This window comes from Pteropus medius, unplaced genomic scaffold (genome assembly GCF_902729225.1).
Source record: "Pteropus medius unplaced genomic scaffold, Ma_sr-lr_union100, whole genome shotgun sequence".
NCBI classification, from domain to species: Eukaryota; Metazoa; Chordata; class Mammalia; order Chiroptera; family Pteropodidae; genus Pteropus; species Pteropus medius.
In genome coordinates, this window is record NW_024345479.1 from 493,329 (window position 1) to 510,279 (window position 16,951).

The 16,951-nt window shown below is 42.7% G+C and overlaps 1 protein-coding gene, 1 long non-coding RNA gene, 1 other non-coding gene and 3 pseudogenes across 3 annotated transcripts in view; 3 read left to right on the plus strand and 3 right to left on the minus strand.

The window, feature by feature from the left end:
• Positions 1–119, minus strand: LOC120611329 (uncharacterized; annotated as a pseudogene).
• Positions 120–1,357: 1,238 nt separating this feature from the next.
• LOC120611371 (uncharacterized) lies at positions 1,358–1,475 on the minus strand (annotated as a pseudogene).
• A 465-nt stretch (positions 1,476–1,940) lies between these two features.
• LOC120611093 (high mobility group protein B1-like) lies at positions 1,941–2,639 on the minus strand (annotated as a pseudogene).
• Positions 2,212–2,330, plus strand: LOC120611344 (5S ribosomal RNA). The gene has a single exon (XR_005655134.1). It is a non-coding gene; the product is annotated as a 5S ribosomal RNA (ribosomal RNA).
• A 10,822-nt stretch (positions 2,640–13,461) lies between the features above and the next one.
• The window catches only part of CAVIN1 (caveolae associated protein 1), a 12,946-nt gene continuing 9,456 nt past the window's right edge, over positions 13,462–16,951 (plus strand). Inside the window, exon 1 of the mRNA XM_039873434.1 lies at positions 13,462–14,355. Within this exon, the coding sequence (XP_039729368.1) occupies positions 13,885–14,355 (471 nt within the window). The 5' untranslated portion in view covers positions 13,462–13,884. The remainder of the gene's footprint in view (positions 14,356–16,951) is intronic.
• The window catches only part of LOC120611096 (uncharacterized), a 7,013-nt gene continuing 4,423 nt past the window's right edge, over positions 14,362–16,951 (plus strand). Inside the window, exon 1 of the long non-coding RNA XR_005655078.1 lies at positions 14,362–15,479. This is a non-coding gene — a long non-coding RNA (uncharacterized LOC120611096). The remainder of the gene's footprint in view (positions 15,480–16,951) is intronic.

A 16,951-nucleotide genomic window follows, 5' to 3' on the forward strand; every position in this document is an offset into this window, starting at 1 on the left:
AGCCTACAGCACCTGGTATTCCTATGAGGTCTCCCATCCGAGTACTAACCTGGCCCGACCCTGCTTAGCTTCCGAGATCAGACAAGATCAGGCATGTTGAGGGTGGCATGGCTGTAGGAGAGCAAACATCTTTAACTTGTTTCCAGCCTCAGGAAGAAATATGTTATTTGTAGGATTTTTTTGGTGGATATTCTTTATCAAGTTGAGGAAATTTTCTCCTATTCTTAGTTTTCTGAGAGTTTTTATTATAAATAGTTGTTGAATTTTGTCAAATGCACTTTCTGTATCTATTGATATGATCTATGTTTTTCCTTCTTGTTAATATGGTGAATTACATTGATCAAATTTCGAATACTGAATCAGCCTTACAACCTTAGAATAAACTCCACTTGCCCATGTATATAATTCTTTTTTACATATTTCTGAATCCTATTCGCTAAATATTTTGTTAAGGATTTGGGGATGTATTTTCATGAAGGATATTGGTCTGTGGTTTTCTTTTTTTGTGCTGTCTGTCTGGTTTTAATATCAGGGTAATACTGGTCTCATAAAATGGACTGGGAAAGGTGTTAATTCTTCCTTAAATATTTGGTAGAATTTTCCACTAAAACCAACTGGACCTGGAGATTTTCTTTTTTGAGACTTTTAAAGTAAAAATTAAATGTATTTAACAGTTATAGAGCTATCCAAACTATTTATTTCATATTGGGTAAGTTGTGGTAGTTTGTGCTATTCAAAGAATTGGAATACGAAATGTTTACTTAGTCTCAAAAATGCCACCTTACAAAATAGTTATGGATGACACAGAGGAAAAGAGTGTTTACCCTGGAAAAGTACAAAAGATACTATCTTAACCAACTGATCAAGAGTAACATCACTAGCAATGGCAAACCAAAATCTTGTACTACCTGATAGGATACAATGAGAAGAACACGGCATCCCTTTTGTGCCATTCCTACCAAAGATAAGCATCCTAAATCTAATCACAAGGAAACATCAGACAAGCCCAATCTGAGCAACATTCTACATAATAACCGTCCTGTAATCTTCAAAAATGTCAGAGTTAAGAAAGGAAAGAACGAAGAAGTATTCTTCTGATTGAAGGAGACGAAAAGAGATGCAACAACTAAATTCAAGGAGTGATGTCAGATTGGATCATTTAGCAATAAGGAGATGATTGAGACAAATGATGAAATTTGATAGGCTGCTGAGAACCAGATGGTGGTATGTATTAATATTAATTTCCTGATTAATTGATTGATTGATTTAGGCGAGGCAACCCTTGGTTGACCTCACAGATTGCAAGGACCTTGTCAACTTACAATCCCTTTATTTTTTATTTTTTTGAAATTTTTTACGCCTACAGCACCTGGTCTTCCTAGGTGTCTCCCATCCAAGTACTAACCAGGCCCGACCCTGCTTATCTTCTGAGATAAGACGAGATCAGGCTTGTTCAAGATGGCATGGCTGTAGACTCCTGATTTTTTTAATTAAAAAATTATTTACTTAGAAGCATTCAGAATATCAACAAAACAGCTGCAATTTTTTTTTGTAATTACAGAGTGGTATTTAGTAACAGAATAACAATTATTTTGTATAAGCTGCATCAGAGACTACTGAAGATGAAAAACTACCATCCCCATGTATAACTAATTTGTGCTGTGCACCAACAAGAAACTGCTTTAAGTTTCCATGCCAATTTACAACCCCAGTACTGTATCCGGCAAGGTTAGTGGCTACTGAAATTCAACCACCAGGACAGGGCTATCTAAAGACACATTCGGTAGTGTGTTAACTATTAAAAAAAAAAAAAAAATACCGTACGGTTTAAAAACAAATCTTACACAGCCTTACATTTCAATTTTCTTTTTTTAAAAGGAGTGAGTGATGCACAGGGGGCTTAAATGCATTATAGGCATGAGAAAACTGCTCCAGGTGACTTATTCATCCTCCTCCTCCTCCTTGTTTTTCTCAGCCTTGACAATGCCATTTTTCACCACGTCAGGCTTTCCTTTACTCATTATACGGCGACATCCTTTTCGTATTTTTCCTTCAGCTTAGCAGCCTTCTTTTCATAGGCTGGTTGTCATCTGCAGCGATGTTATTCCACATCTCTCCCAGCATCTTTGCAACATCACCAATGGATAGGCCAGATGCTCTCCTTCGATTTTGGGGCGATATTCAGAACAAAACAAGAAAAAGGACAAAGGAGTCTGTAGCCATGCCACCCTGAACAAGCCCAATCCCATCTGATCTTGGAAGCTAAACAGGGTTGGGCCTGGTTAGTACTTGGATGGGAGACCACCTAGGCAGACCAGGTGCTGTAGACGTGAAAAAAAAAAAGCCGAAGGAAGCCTCTTGGGTGCACTGGGATTCTTGAACTTCTTTTTTGTTTCTTTAGGAGAGATACAAGTTTTTATTTCTCCTTCATAACAGGCCTTGCCCGCCTTTGCCATGTTTTCATTTCCTTACCCTCTAGCAGACATGGTCTTCTACCTCTCTGAGTACTTCTCAGAAAACTCTGAGAAGTTGACTGAAGCATCTGGATGCTTCTTCTTGTGTTCCTCCTAGCAAGTTTGCGCAAAGAATGCATATGATGACATTTTGCCTCTTGGCTTTTTAGGACCTCCTTTGCCCATGTTTAATTATTTTTCCTCAGTGAGCACAGAGTCACCCAGTGCCCGTCCGGCTCATGCTTGCCCTGGCACTGTCTCTGTGGATCTCAATGTACTGCAATGTTTGTGAGAGCGAGAGCCAGACACCATTAATTTCCTGATTTTGATGGTCGTACTGTGGTTATATATCAGAACGTCCTTGTTTGTAGAAAACACATACTAATGTATTTGGGAGCGACAAGACATCAGGTTGTCAATTTACTCTCAAACAGTTCAGGAAAAAAAGCTTTAAATAATTTTAAATAATTTAAAATTTTATAAATGAACTTTTTTCTAGAGAGCTTCTTCCCATTTGATCACTCTATTATTCTAGTGCTCCTAAACATTGATGAATACATTTTATATACATTTGTACTGGATATCATCTATTATTTGGGAGTCTTTCTACTTCTTGTATATTAATTTCCTCAGTGGGATTAATTAAACCCTGAAAGAACATAGATTATGCTTCTTTTTTCCTTTATATTCCCATGTAGTATCAAGTAGCTCTTAATAACCACTTATACACGTTAAAGGTTTTGGAGCATGAATTATTTGAATAGTTGAAGTGCCTCTTTCAATTTAGCTCATGGAAAAACTTTAAATTATCTCTCTGAAGTCATATAATGGATCCAGGAACCAAGTCCGTGCTGACTACTCGTTCACACCAAACAGAGGCCCCTGGGATTCATAGAAATATGTGTCTTGGTGGAAAAATGAGTCACTCCACCAACACACAGCTGGACTCTCACACCCAGAGCACAATGGAAATGTGGAAATCTGAGTGGAGCACAAAGAATCTATATCTGAACAAGAGCTGACACTCTTCCTGTTCTGTTACATTGTGAAATGGAAACATCGTTTCCTGGGAAAAGGTCCAGATTCCACAAATGAAATGGTTTTTGCTTAGATGCGCACAGCTGCTAAACACTGTTTTCACTGAGAGTGTCTTGTAAAGATCTGGTCTTGGTTCCAACTGGAAAGTTGAAAAGAAGTGGGTGGAATCCTCTTTTGAGCAACAGAGTGAGTTTGAGAGTCTTCTTGAATACCAGTTCTTGACTGGTTCAAATGAGAGAAAAGGAAAAGGGTCACGTACATTTCTTGACACTGGTGTGTCAACCATTCTGACATGTCTCTTTACACGTATAAACACATTTCATCCTCAAAACAACCTTAGTATTTTTTATTATGGGAAAGTTCAACTGAGAATAATATAATGAATCCCTATGTATCTATCGCCTTGCTTTAATGATGACTAATACATGGCCAATCTCGTTTCATCTATCTCCCATCCACTTCCCTCAGGACTATTTCTAATCATATTCTAGATGTGATATCATTTCATCTGTAAATACTTCAGTATGTATCTCTTAAATATAAGGATTATTTTTAAAGCATAACCACAATGACACTATCATACCTTCAAATGTAATAATAATGCCTCGATGTCAGCAGATAACTAATCAATGTTCAAATTTCCCTGATGGTCTCATAAACCTTTTTGGTTTACAATGTGTGTTCTAATCAGATACATATATTGTAATTGGTTGAATGGCTTTTTCATTTTCTTCTTTTTTTATAGGCTTTTTTTTTAAATTGAGGTATAATTGACATACAATATGATATTAGTTTCAGACGTACAACATAATGATTTGATATTTGCATATATTGCAAAATGATCATCATAATAAGTCTAGTTAACATCCACCATACATAGTTACAGAATTTCTTTCTTGTCTTGTGATGAGAACTTCTAAGATCTACTCCCTTTGCAACTTTCTAAGATGTAATGCAGAATTATGAGGTAGGCTTTTAAAGTCCTTTTTAATTCAGTGATTTTCCTCTTTGTTGTCATCTTTCCTCTCCCCCAACCCCCATGGCAATTTGTTTGTTGGAGAAACTGGGTTGTTTGTCCTGTAGAATTTTCTACCTCTCAATTTTGCTAATGGCATTCTTATGTATTGTTTAATATATTTCTCTGACCCTTATATTTCCTACGAACTGGTAGTTAGATCTTGACATTTGATAAAATTCAGAATTAATTATTTTGTTGTTGTTTTTTGTCAAGAATACTTCATAAGTGTACTTCCTATTACAATACACCCCAGACACATAATGTCAATCCTCTCTCTTTTTGTGAGATTAAGATTAATGAGTCAGATGGAAAAACCTATTTTCTTGAATCTACTTTCATTAAACAAGAGAAGGAATAAACTGTCTTCCCTCCCCCACTAAAAAAAGATTAATGAGTGGGTTTAGGTGTTAGTCTGATATAACAATTATACAGTTCACCATTAGTTTTCACCTAATAGTTTTAGCAGGCATTAATGATCATTACTTAGATCATTATTTCACTAGAGTCTTCAAAATGGTGATATTCTAACTCTATCATTTTTTCTTCTTCGCTTATGAGATAAAATTATTCTATAAATAAAAGCTTTCTCTCCCTTACCTTGAAGTACAATTCAAACAGACAAGGTAGAATCAATGCTTAGTTATTTCTCTTTATTTTCAGTTTTCAAAATAATAAGTTGGTTCTCTAGTATTTTCCAAAGGGGATTTTCGAAGAGTTTTTTGTTTGTTTAACATCATTATGAACTCATGGATTTTATATTATCTGAAACCAAACAACTGAAAAGTAAATTAACAATGCTTTTCTACATATACTTTGCTACTTCCATAAAGAAAGAAATCAATTATAGATAAATAAACTAACATCAGGAATTTATGTTTTAAAGTATTGTCCAGGGAATAGCATAGGATTAGTAAATATTTAATCCAATCTTATATGGTTTCTACATCTGTACTCTTAACATGAAGAAAATTATAATATTTAGACTCCTCTTTTCCCCTCATTTTTTACATGTAATCACCAAGCCCTATTGATTTTCCCTCCTGTAGAGCTCTCCCATCAGACCTCTTCCTTCTATGTACATGTACTGCTTTAGTTCAGATGGTCATCTTATCTTGCTGGGACTACTGCAGTAGCTTCTGATCTGGCTTCTAGTCTCAGCCCCTTCCAAACTATCATTTACATTCCCTCAAATCGATTCCCTTTCTAAAATGCAAATTAGTTCCTCTCCCCTTTTTGGTTAAAATCCTTAAGTAGTACCTGATAACCTTCAGGATAAAGTCCAGGCCTCTTAGCATGACTTCCAGGATGTGCTGTGATTGAGCAACTATTTCCTGCCCAGTCTCACCTTTACCCTTTCTGTCTCCAAACATCTTATACTTTGGCCTCAATAGGCTCTTTGCCGTGACAAATAGCCATGAGGATTCAGAAGTCCTCATGCCTTTACCAAGATTTTTCCTCTGCTTAAGATCCTAACCCCCAGCTACCCTGTTCTTCTCAGCAAATGCCTATTCATTCTTTAAGCCACAGCTCAAGTCCTCTGAATTGTCCCCTGACTCCCTTAAATAAATGAGAGCACTTTATTTTATGTGCTCTCATTGCTTATTATATTTGCTGCCTTTTATGGCTGTTATCCTATTAAATTGTAATTGTGGAGGCACATATCCAGCTCCCATATTAGACTAAAAGCAGAAACCTGACAGCAGGGACCATGTCTTCCCATCTTTGGATCTCCATCTCCTAGCACTGGGGCTGGCACTTTATAGGCACTCGATAAATATTTGTTAATATTTATTTGAATGGTATTCAAAATGATTTTTCTGAAGTGCTAGAAGATCCCCAAAGGGTTTTCTAAAGTATCAAAGATTAGCTTCATAAACTCACAGAATGACAGAACCAGAAGGAACCTTAGATATCATCTACTCTCATCTTTTCATTTACAGATGAAAAAACTAAGATCTAAGAGGGAGGTGAAGAACTAAGAGAAAGAAAGTCATTGGCTTAAAAATATCACCCCAATCTGGAGGCAGAGCCATGAATAAACGTTCTGTTCAGCAGATGTTTAGTGTAAAATGGGTTTCTCCTATTCTAATGGATTGTGCATAATCTATTCTAATCAGATTATGTATATAGTTAACCAAATACTAAATTAATAGGAACCTTCCTCTATCTTCTGGATAAATGGACTGTTTATTATAATTCAGTTTGAAGAGCGATAGAGTTTTGCTGTTATCTTGATCACGGATTCTTATTTTCTTTAGTTTGCTAATATCTCTGATTAAACTCAAGCAAGTCATTATTTCCATGGGTTTAGGCGACATTGTAAATATTCATATTATATGTTAAATTTGTTAAACTCTCAAAGAATAGGCATATTTGCAAGATACAGGAGAAAGTCATTACTGCCACCATTTCTGCCTATAGATGACACTGGGGACATTAAAAACTTAAGCCCTTTTTAACAGAAGGATTTGTGCTAATTATGGCTGATATGTAACTAGTTTGCATTTTCAATTCCACTCATCCGTTTATCACAGGAAGATAAAGCCTAATGTCTACTAGGAAAACTTTTTTGATCGGAGAAACTATACACAACAGGAAATAATAAAGTTGAATTTCTTAAAAATGTTGTTAACTATTTCATAATTTAATCATTGCTAATTCATTTTCTCAAATGATTCACATTGAATCAAGTTTCCATTTATTTACCCCATCTCTTTGGGCCTTAGTTTCTTCACCTGGAAAACATCTAATCAGATGATCCCTGAGGTGATAACTGATCTTGAAAAAACATTGCACTGCTAGGGTCCCTTACATAATTTGTTGATTTTAAGTCATAATTCTAAACTGAATGTCTTTTGAATATTAAACTGTGCTAGGTGCTGCATAGATTTCAAAGAAATCTAAGTCTATAAGAACTTAGCAGAAGAGAGCAAACATACACAGAAAGAAACAATAATACAAGAGATGTTGGAGGGGATGATGTTCATGGCATATCTTTGAGACAAATTCTATCAGGCAAACTGGAGTAGTAGGAGGTTAATGTAAAGGTATAGCAGAAATTAAAAATAATAACCTATATGTATTAAATTGTAGGTGCCAGGCAAAATCTGGATGCCAAAACCTAACAAATTTCTGCTATATTAAGTAAGTAAATAAAGATAAAGCCACAGAAGGCTTTTTTTTTTTTTTTTTTGCTGAGGGGGGACAACAAGTAACATTTTAGAAAGTTTAACGGTGCATGAAGGATGAATTAGGGAAGAGGTTAGAGATGCAGAGAGCAGCTGGGAAAGTACAGTAACGACTCAGGCATCAAGGAGTGAGAACTGAACTAGAGAGATGGCTACAGGAATGGGAACATCAGGAGAATAATTATGGGGAAGGACAGGCAGGCCTTGGGATTTTGTTTGCTTTGGGAGGTGAGGGAGAAAGAGGAGTTAAAGACAATTGCAAGATTGGAGCCTGGTGGTTAAGAGACGATGTTACCACTGACAGAAGTAAGAAAGTCATGAGGGGTCTGATTTCTGAAGAAAGGTTTTAAATTTAGTATACAGGTGTTGAGTCAGGATGAGGGTGAGATATCCAAGTAGGCTGTAAGCAGTGGGAGATAAGAGAGAGCCTGGCCTTTAGGAGAGAGTTCCAAGCCCAAGGCTGACATAGTGGTAAACTATGACTGCTCCTCCTAGATTCATGGGTTTCAGCAGCTACTTGAGGACCCCTGGGAATGCCCAGCACAGCAGGGACCAAGAGAACTCTGCTTTAAGTGTGATCAAGAGCAGCATCCGTTCTGATGAGTTGATGTCTGTGCTACTGGTTTTAAATATTTTTAATATCTCCTCATTTCAGGACCAGAGATACTGATTTTAGAGTCATAGCAAACAGGATGCCAGAAGAGAAGAGGAAAAGGAAAGAGAGAAAGTGACTAGAACCAGAGCAGAGGTCTGAAGACAAGCCACATGAAACACCTACATTAAGAAAACAGCGCAAAAAAGAAAAAAAGGGAAAAGGAAATAGCATGAATATTCATAGCAGAATTATTCATAATAGCCCCCAAATGGAAACAACCCAAATGTCCATCAACTGATGAACAGACAAACAGCATGTAGCATACCTATACAATAGAATTTTATTCAGCCATTAAAAGGAATGAAATACTGATATGTACTACGACATGAGTCAACCTTGAAAACATACTATGTAAAAGAAGCCAGACACAAAAGGCCACAACTGCATGATTCTACTTCTATGAAGTGTCCAGAGTACACAAGTCCATAGACAGAAAATAAACTAGTTATTGCCAGAGACTGTTAGAAGGGAGGAATGGGGGGTGGCAGCTAATGGGTACGGGGTGACAATGTTGAATTTTACTTGAACCCTGTGCTCCTGTAAAATACTGAAGTTTCAAGGAATCTGCCTACCCTTTTATGTTCTGGAAAATAGCTTACTGCAAAGAATCACCTTCTCCCTATTATTACTCGTGGATGCCCTTCTTGTTTACTTACGACAAAGACAGACGCAGACCTTCCGCATTTTTATTTTTTGCCTCATAAATGATCGTTGAACTGCTTGTTCCCACTGATCGCTCAGAACAAAATGCTTATTAACCAAACTTTGTATAAGATTCTCTCCTTTCTCCAGGCTCCTCCCTGATCTTTGACCCACTCAGCCTGAGCCAGCACACAACAGCTCCGAAGGCCAGGCCAGCTTCAGGGAAAAACATTCTCTGATCTGCTTTGCTATCATGCCACCCTTTCATCCACTCCCTCCACCTGTTTCTTTCTACCTTTGTTTACTCCTCTCTATAAAAGAAAACTCCTTTTGGTTCAGCTTTTGGGACACTTGCAGATCTTAGAGGCACAGTGTTCTCTTCATTACAATTGACTCCCCTCCCCTGATTGCAATAGTCTCTTTCTTCCCATGTAATAATAATCCTTTCAAATAAAGTCTTTCTTTACTAAGCCTGGATTTACTTTTTATTAGACAGGTGTTTATTTTGGGGGAGATGAAAATATTCTAAAATTGACTGTGGTTGCCAACTCTGTAAGTATGCTAAAAACCATTGAACTGTACACTTTAAACAGATGAATTATATATTAATAAACTATAGATCAAGAAAGCCAGGATTTTTTTTTGAGCCCTTTTAAAAGCTATTAAAAAAAAGAAAATGAAAGGAAGAAAAAATAAGTTAGCAAATGAGACAAGAAATAAATAAAAATAACAGCCTCACGAAAGGCAAGAGGGAGAGTCTGGAGGACAGCATTTCTAAATCCTGCAGAGTTCAAATAAAATTAGTGAAGGAGAGATAATTGGTAGCATATGCAGTTTATTAGTGACTTATAAGTGCTCTTTCAGAGAGGAAGTCACCTTTTTGGATAAATTGCAGCAATTTAAGGACTGAATTGAGGGTAAGGGATCCATAGCAGCAGTTCTAGAAAACAATGGAATTTGAACTGGAGAAAACAGATGGACCTAAACTTGAGGAAACGAGGGTCAAACCATGAGGACTGCAGTTTTTGTTTGCTTGTGTGGTTGTTTTTTAGGAAAAGAGACCAGTGTATATTGAAGGCAAAGGAGGAGGGGAGGTTTTATGGTGTTTTCCTTAATGTATTTTCTTGATGTTTTCTGTGTGTTAGCCTGAATAACTGTTTCCTTGAGACTAAAACTGTTTCCTTGAGACTAAAACTCTTTGCCCGCAGCAAACTCTCTGCATCCTTTGAATGGTTTCTAGCACCAAATTATGCATAAATTAGCACTTAATAAATAATTTTTATTGTTTTCTGGTTCAGAAAAGCTGCACTATATATTAATGTTTGAAGAAGAAAAGAATTTGTGAGGAAGAGAAATATACAAAAAATTATAGGCACTTTTCATATATGTCAGAGGGACAAGAAAAGTGCCTACAAATCTGGGAAGAAAAGCATTGTTGCTGCCTGTGGCAACTGTAAGCCAGCTGCTGAGGGCTGGTCTTCTGTGTGGGATGGTTTGTATTTCTGTGTGAGGACACATCATTCATCCCAACCATTTATTATTAACAAAATACACTGTCTCCCTAGGATCTCTCCCAGCACAGATCCAGAACTGAATGGAACATATTGCATGCCACACCCCTTAAGCCTTGCTGGATCTTCCTAACTGTAAACTGATGAAAGACTTAGGGCAGAAGCAGAATAAGAGATGAGCAATACCTGGCTACCCACCTCTCAGTCCTGCATTTTCACACTTCATGTTGTCACTGCTGGCAGGTGGAGAAAGGTCTGCCCTCCCTCTTCCTTTATACCTAGAGACTCTCTGTGAATCCTTCCCCACTCTCCCAGGAAGTAGTGGTGACCTTCCCTGAGCTGCTGGAACACCTTCCACTTTGTATCAGAAACTATTTATGCATCTGTCTCTCCTGCTGTGCTATGAATTTCTCAACAGGAAGGACTGGGTTTTATTCCTCCTCCTCGAAGTCTCCAGCTGGCTCATGGTAAGTAGTCACATTTTGTTGAACAAGTGGACAGATGGAGGAATATGATAGAGTGCTATGAAATTCCAGCTGCTGACATGGTTGTGTCCCGGTGTTATTTTTCTGGGCCAAAGGGTTGTTTGTTTCCACCTCTCTATCCCATTTACAGACTCTGCCTCAGCAGCTGAAAGCACACAATGGAACAGTGTGCCTTTCAGCAAATAGAGTGAGCAATGGAAAATGCAAAGTGTCAACCCTGAATGCAAGCAATGGCCTGCTGAATGCAATTCTAAACGAAGGGAAACTGCTTGTTTTCAGTGAAATGGAGTGAAGTCCTGGGAAGGATTGTTCTGCTCAAGCTCTGAATGTCGGTGTTGATAAGCTAGTTCACCAAGGCTCAGCTCGCCCCCTGTTGGATTTAGCTGGCATTTAGTAAGAAGAGGAACAGGAGAGAAATTTGATACAGATTATTTCTTGGATATAGGTATGTAGGGGTAGGGCCCTTTCTGCAAAATTCCATTAAGAAGGCATTAAATGAGTCAGAGATGTAGTCACTAGACTATCCCTGGGACATAATTTGACTCATCCACAGATACTGACATTCCTTTTTGAAGAGTAGAAATACTTTCCTGATGGAAAAGCCAAAATGGCATGGACTTAATTCCTTTTAGCAAGCATGCAACCACAAAAATCAAACCAACTGCTAAAACTCCTTTTCAGCAACCTCCCCCCAGCCCCCGCCCCAAGTGAGGTTTAAATTGTACTCTCTAAATGACCATCAATGGAGAACTGGTTAAATAAGTATAGTACATCTATACATTGGGAAACAAGACAGCTTCATGTACTGATATGGAACAATCTCCTAGATATATTAATGACCTAAAAAAAAAAGCAAAATGTTGAGCAATATATATATTTGATCATATATGCAGAGACTTTCGTAGAAGATGACACAAGAAAATAGTAACAATTGTCTCCTGGGAGAGAAAATAATTGCTGTAGACAGGATTAGAAAAAACTTCTTTTCATAATATTTCTTTTGTGTGCTATTCACAATTTGTATCTTGTGTATCACCTGTGAAAATAGTCTAACCAATTAAAAAATATAAGAACCTTATGAAGGTCCAGTAAGGTTCTCTACTGTTTCTCTTCTTTTTTTCTAGAAATATTATCAGTCCTCAGTGGAAGCAATTTACACTGCCAAAATAAATTTTCTCTTAAATTCTAAAATAAATTGGCAATGTCAGTTTCAGCACATATATAATTTTATATATTATGTATGACTTATATGATTTTATATACCAGTTATGATTTTATATTCCAGTTCATTCTACTTGAATCTCAGACAAGAAAGCCACTCATTTCTAAGAAAACAGCTAAGTGTTAGGGGAAATATTTTATCCATCCAATAGTCATTGGGGCTATCCTAGACTATCCCAGACAGTGAGCTCTTCAGCTCCTTTCTGGATTAGTGGGTTTTTTCACTGGATTGATGGAGCCCCGGGTCCCCACCAAGCAGTTTTCCCTGTTCCTAATGATAATGCATGCCATACTAGAACAGGTCTTTTGCCAAGACCATCGTCTACCCAGCTGGGGAAACCCAGGCTTGCTTTCCTAACCAGGGAAAAGGTTTGCAGCTTTTCTGGGGGAAAGGGGGCTGGTGCTGCTCCAGGGAACTCAGTGCTGTGCTAGAGAGCAAAATGGGGGAGCATGGGCAGTCTCTCTTTCCTGGACTTCTCAGCTAAAGGTCCTGCTTGATCCTGCTCCTTGGTATCCAGCATGGTTGAAAATATGTCTGTAGTTAAACCTCGGGTTGACAGGCTCAAGACTAGCACGCATCGGTGGCCATGTCTGCCCAGTGAAAGGTACAGTCATAAGGTGGAAAGCGCTAGAGGAGTCCAGGGACCTGGTTAGAGCGACAAGGCAATGCTGTCCTGCGGGCTGCCAAATGAGGTGGGATTTGACCATCTCTCTAATTGCCGAGCGCTAGTCTCTAGGATCTAGAGAGAAGGGTGCATACTTAGATCCTGCGCTCTGAAGTTAGTGTCGGCTAGGCCTCTGGGGCACAGGGAAAGGTGATTTTTAGAGAGAAGTTAGAGGGCGGGGACAAACAGGCTTTACTTTCTATTTCATTGACCATCTTAATTCTACTTTGTTAGGATAATTCTAAGAGGAGCCTAGAGGAGCTTTGCAGCCTCTCTCCACCACTGTGACCCTCACTTAAAATTCCTCTTCCACACCCTTCCCCAAACAACCCCTCAAGCTTTTATAACAGCAGTTGGTAACTCGAGGGAGAGGGACTTAGAGATCCCTTCGAAAAGAATGTGTAAGCCGTGAGTCCTTTCTCTTTCAAAAATTGAACACAGGCAAATACAATACAATATTTCACATGTAAGTCCAGGATCTCGTGTTCCACCTGACTCCTCGCCCTAGCACTTAAAAGGCTGAGGTAGGTTTGCGGGTGAGCAGACAAGGAGAGAGGGAAAAGCAGAGCAACGCTCTAGGACCTGTTTCCTCTCCAGCTCACATTCCTCCGCCCCGGTCCCGCTCCCGCCGCCTCCGCTGCCAGTGGAGGCCCTAGTCTCCCGCTCCAACTATTCCAACCATCCTGGGAAGGGTGGAGCGCTCGGCTCTTGGGTCCCCCTGGTTGCCCTCCCTTCTTCATCATCGGTCTCCCCTTCTGCCCCGGTCCCTCCCTTTCTGGGGTGGGGCCAGCCAATGGGCAACGAGAGTCCGGGATTTGGCCTAGGAGCCGGGGAGCTCACCGATCCCCCGCCCCACAGTCCTGGCCGAGGTCCCGGGGTGCACGGACGTGGCTCGAGTTTCCTCTGCTCTCCTTTCGTTCTCGTTCTGCCCCCTCCCGCTCTTCCTCCTCTCCTCTCCCGCTCCAGCTTCAGCTCCACTCGGCCGGCCCCGCACGGTTCCGGGTAGCCATGGAGGACACCCAGCTCCATATCATTGAGCAGCCGCTTCCCGGGTACCCTGACACCGAGGACCCGGTGTCCTCCCCCGTGCGGGCGCCGGCGGCTGAGGAGCCGTCGGGTGCCGGATCCGAGGAGCTGATCAAGTCGGACCAGGTGAATGGTGTGCTGGTGCTAAGCCTTCTGGACAAAATCATCGGCGCCGTCGACCAGATCCAGCTGACCCAAGCCCAGCTAGAGGAGCGGCAGGCGGAGATGGAGGGCGCCGTTCAGAGCATCCAGGGCGAGCTGAGCAAGCTAGGCAAGGCGCACGCCACTACGAGCAACACCGTGAGCAAGTTGCTGGAGAAGGTGCGCAAGGTCAGCGTCAACGTGAAGACCGTGCGCGGCAGCCTGGAGCGCCAAGCGGGCCAGATCAAGAAGCTGGAGGTCAACGAGGCGGAGCTGTTGCGGCGCCGTAACTTTAAAGTCATGATCTATCAGGTGAGCTGGCGGGGAGCACCGCGCCCAGAGCCCAGCGCCCTGCCCGCAGTCCCCCGCCCGGGGATTGGGGTGGGGAAAACTGCCCGCGGCGCAGCTCTCCCGCCAGCCTGGCAGGGCTCAGGGGACCCACCCTCCTTCGGGCCAGCGCTGCTGGGATGGGATGGGATGGGGCGAGGTGGAGTGAGCGGCAGATTCCTGGAGCGCGCAAAGGGGCGCGCTGAGCACCCCGTGCCTCCTCACCCAGCCCTCCGCCCTCCGGTGTCAAACAAGTAGTGGAACCGAGTTTGGGGGCTGGACTCTGGGACACGGCCCCTTGAAGACTGCTCCCAACCTGGCTGTTAGAAGTCTTCCTACTCCGAGGAAGTTTTAGGGAAAGCAGGGGTCCTTGGTGGCCCTTGGGGCCCGCTGTAAGCGGACACTGGCGGCGCGGCCCGCGTTTGGGGCCTCCGGCGCTGCCCGCCCGATATAGCGGGTGATTCAGGGCTCAGGCACGCACCGGCGGGGGCTGCGTCAGGCGAGGGACAGCACAGCCAGCACACCCAGCACACCCCGGCGGACCCCGCGCCCCCGCCTCAGCCTCGGCTGCCTACCCCGTCCCCTCGCTGCCATCTGCCCCTGGCCTCCCGGCCCTTTCAGGCCGTTGGAGATACCCTCGCCAGCAGCGCGCAGATATACCCTTGGCCGGATGGAAGCAGGCAGGCGCGGGGTAGGGGGAGGCAGCGCGAGGAGAGCAAGAGGCGCTGGTGGAGGGTAGTGGACAGCCCCCACGGGGACCCGCGGTCGGGGCGCAGTGAATCATCCTGCATACCTGCGGGGGTGGCGGAGGAGGCAGCGCACTGGCAGGTGGCCGGCGTGCCCCAGGCTCCGCCCAGGGCTCCTGTTGCATCCTTTGTACCTCTCCCCATTCCTCCCGCCTATATTAAAATGGAGTTTTTGTATCATAATCCCCCAAATAAACCTGGGAATCTTAGTATTGCTACCCCTCTCCACCTCCACCCCCGCCCCAATCCCATTAAGGTGGGTCTGAGCTGAGGGCTTGGTGATCTTTGCTTGGGTGGGAATGTGCCCAGCCTCACCTCCTCTCTGCTTCCCGCAGGCCTGGTTGATGTTCTAACCCCAAGAAGGTGAGATCATGGGGATGGAGGGGTAGTCTGTGCTCCCTCTTTCCCTTCCTCTCTCTACCGAAGGGAATGGAAAGAAATGGAAGGCCAGATTTCCCACACCCCTTAGGTGAGAAAAGCCCAATCAGGGAGCCGTGGTTTCACTGACCGCTGTGGGGCCTGGTCAAGCTGGGTTCTGAGTGACCATCTGGGATGCCATGAGGTCCTTGCTTTGGTTTCTCTGGAAGGAGCTCAGAAAGATGCAGACTGGAACAAGTGTTGGAGACAGTAGACACAGGGAGTGGGTGAGCTCGCACTTATCTGAGGAGGTGGTGATGGGACAGAGGCAGACTTGGCACCCTCTCCCCGTCCCCCCATGCCCAGGGACTCCTCCCAAGAGGCGCTTGTCTTTTAAGAAGCTTTGCTTCCCCTCAGGCAGCACTATCTGGTAGAAAATGTTTGCCCCGAGTTGTTTCCACTTACTTTAACTGCTTGGAGGAAGCAGGATAGGGGGAGGTGAGATTTCTAAAGAGATCCACCTAGCACTGGGGGACATCAAATGAAGGAGAACAAGACAGGGGAGCAAGCCATCTTCATCTTTTCTCCAGCGCTTGGTGTGGTAAAGGGCTGCCATGAAGGTCTAGAATGGGCGACCCTTCTCATTTTAAAGATTCCAGACTGTAGGACCTGGGAAAATTCTTGGTCCCGAGTTAAACTTCCCTATGTTAAAGATGGAGATTCTGAGAGAGGGACAGGTGTGGAGGGAGAAAGACTTCCCTGCAGAGGCCAACAGCATCCCTCTGTTACTCCCTCTCAGCAGTTGGCAGGATCTGTGGCTGTATATTGTGTGTCTGTAAGGGTCGGGTTGGCTTTGACTGCATCTGTACTAAACCAGGGCCAGTGGGGGATAGAGAGTTGAGGTAGAAGGAACAGCTCAAGCTGCGGACCCCGAGCCCCCCAAACACAGGGGAAATAACTAATGACTAAAGTGGTCCCACCTCAGAGAAGAGCTCAGAGGTAAGGAAAAGATTCCAGCAACAGGGCGAGGCTCAGAGAAGCAGAATTTCCCTGAGCTGCAGAGCAGATGTTCCAGGTGGGGGTTGGGGGGTGGTACTCAAATGCTAGAGGAAAACAGAGGTTGCTCCTCCCCGAGGTCTGCAAGCCTGGGAAGAGAATGAGGTAAAAATAGCTCTGAGCCTTGGCAGACCTAATAGGGAAGATTGGGGGCGGCAACATTTATGGGAAAATCAGGCTGACCGGGTAGGATGCTTGGGTGGCCAGGCAGAGAGAGATTTGGAGATGGTATGAGTTCTCCAGCATGGGAACAGGGGAGGGGATGCTGTATTCTTCACTGCAGATGTGAGAAGTGCTGATATAGCAAAAAGGGCAGGGTGGAGGAAAGCATGAAAGGGTGGGAAGGCCCCAGCTGTGGGATCATCTGGCCTCCCACACCTCCTGCCTGGGGAATAAAGAAGGGAATCCCTTGTGTGGCTCCA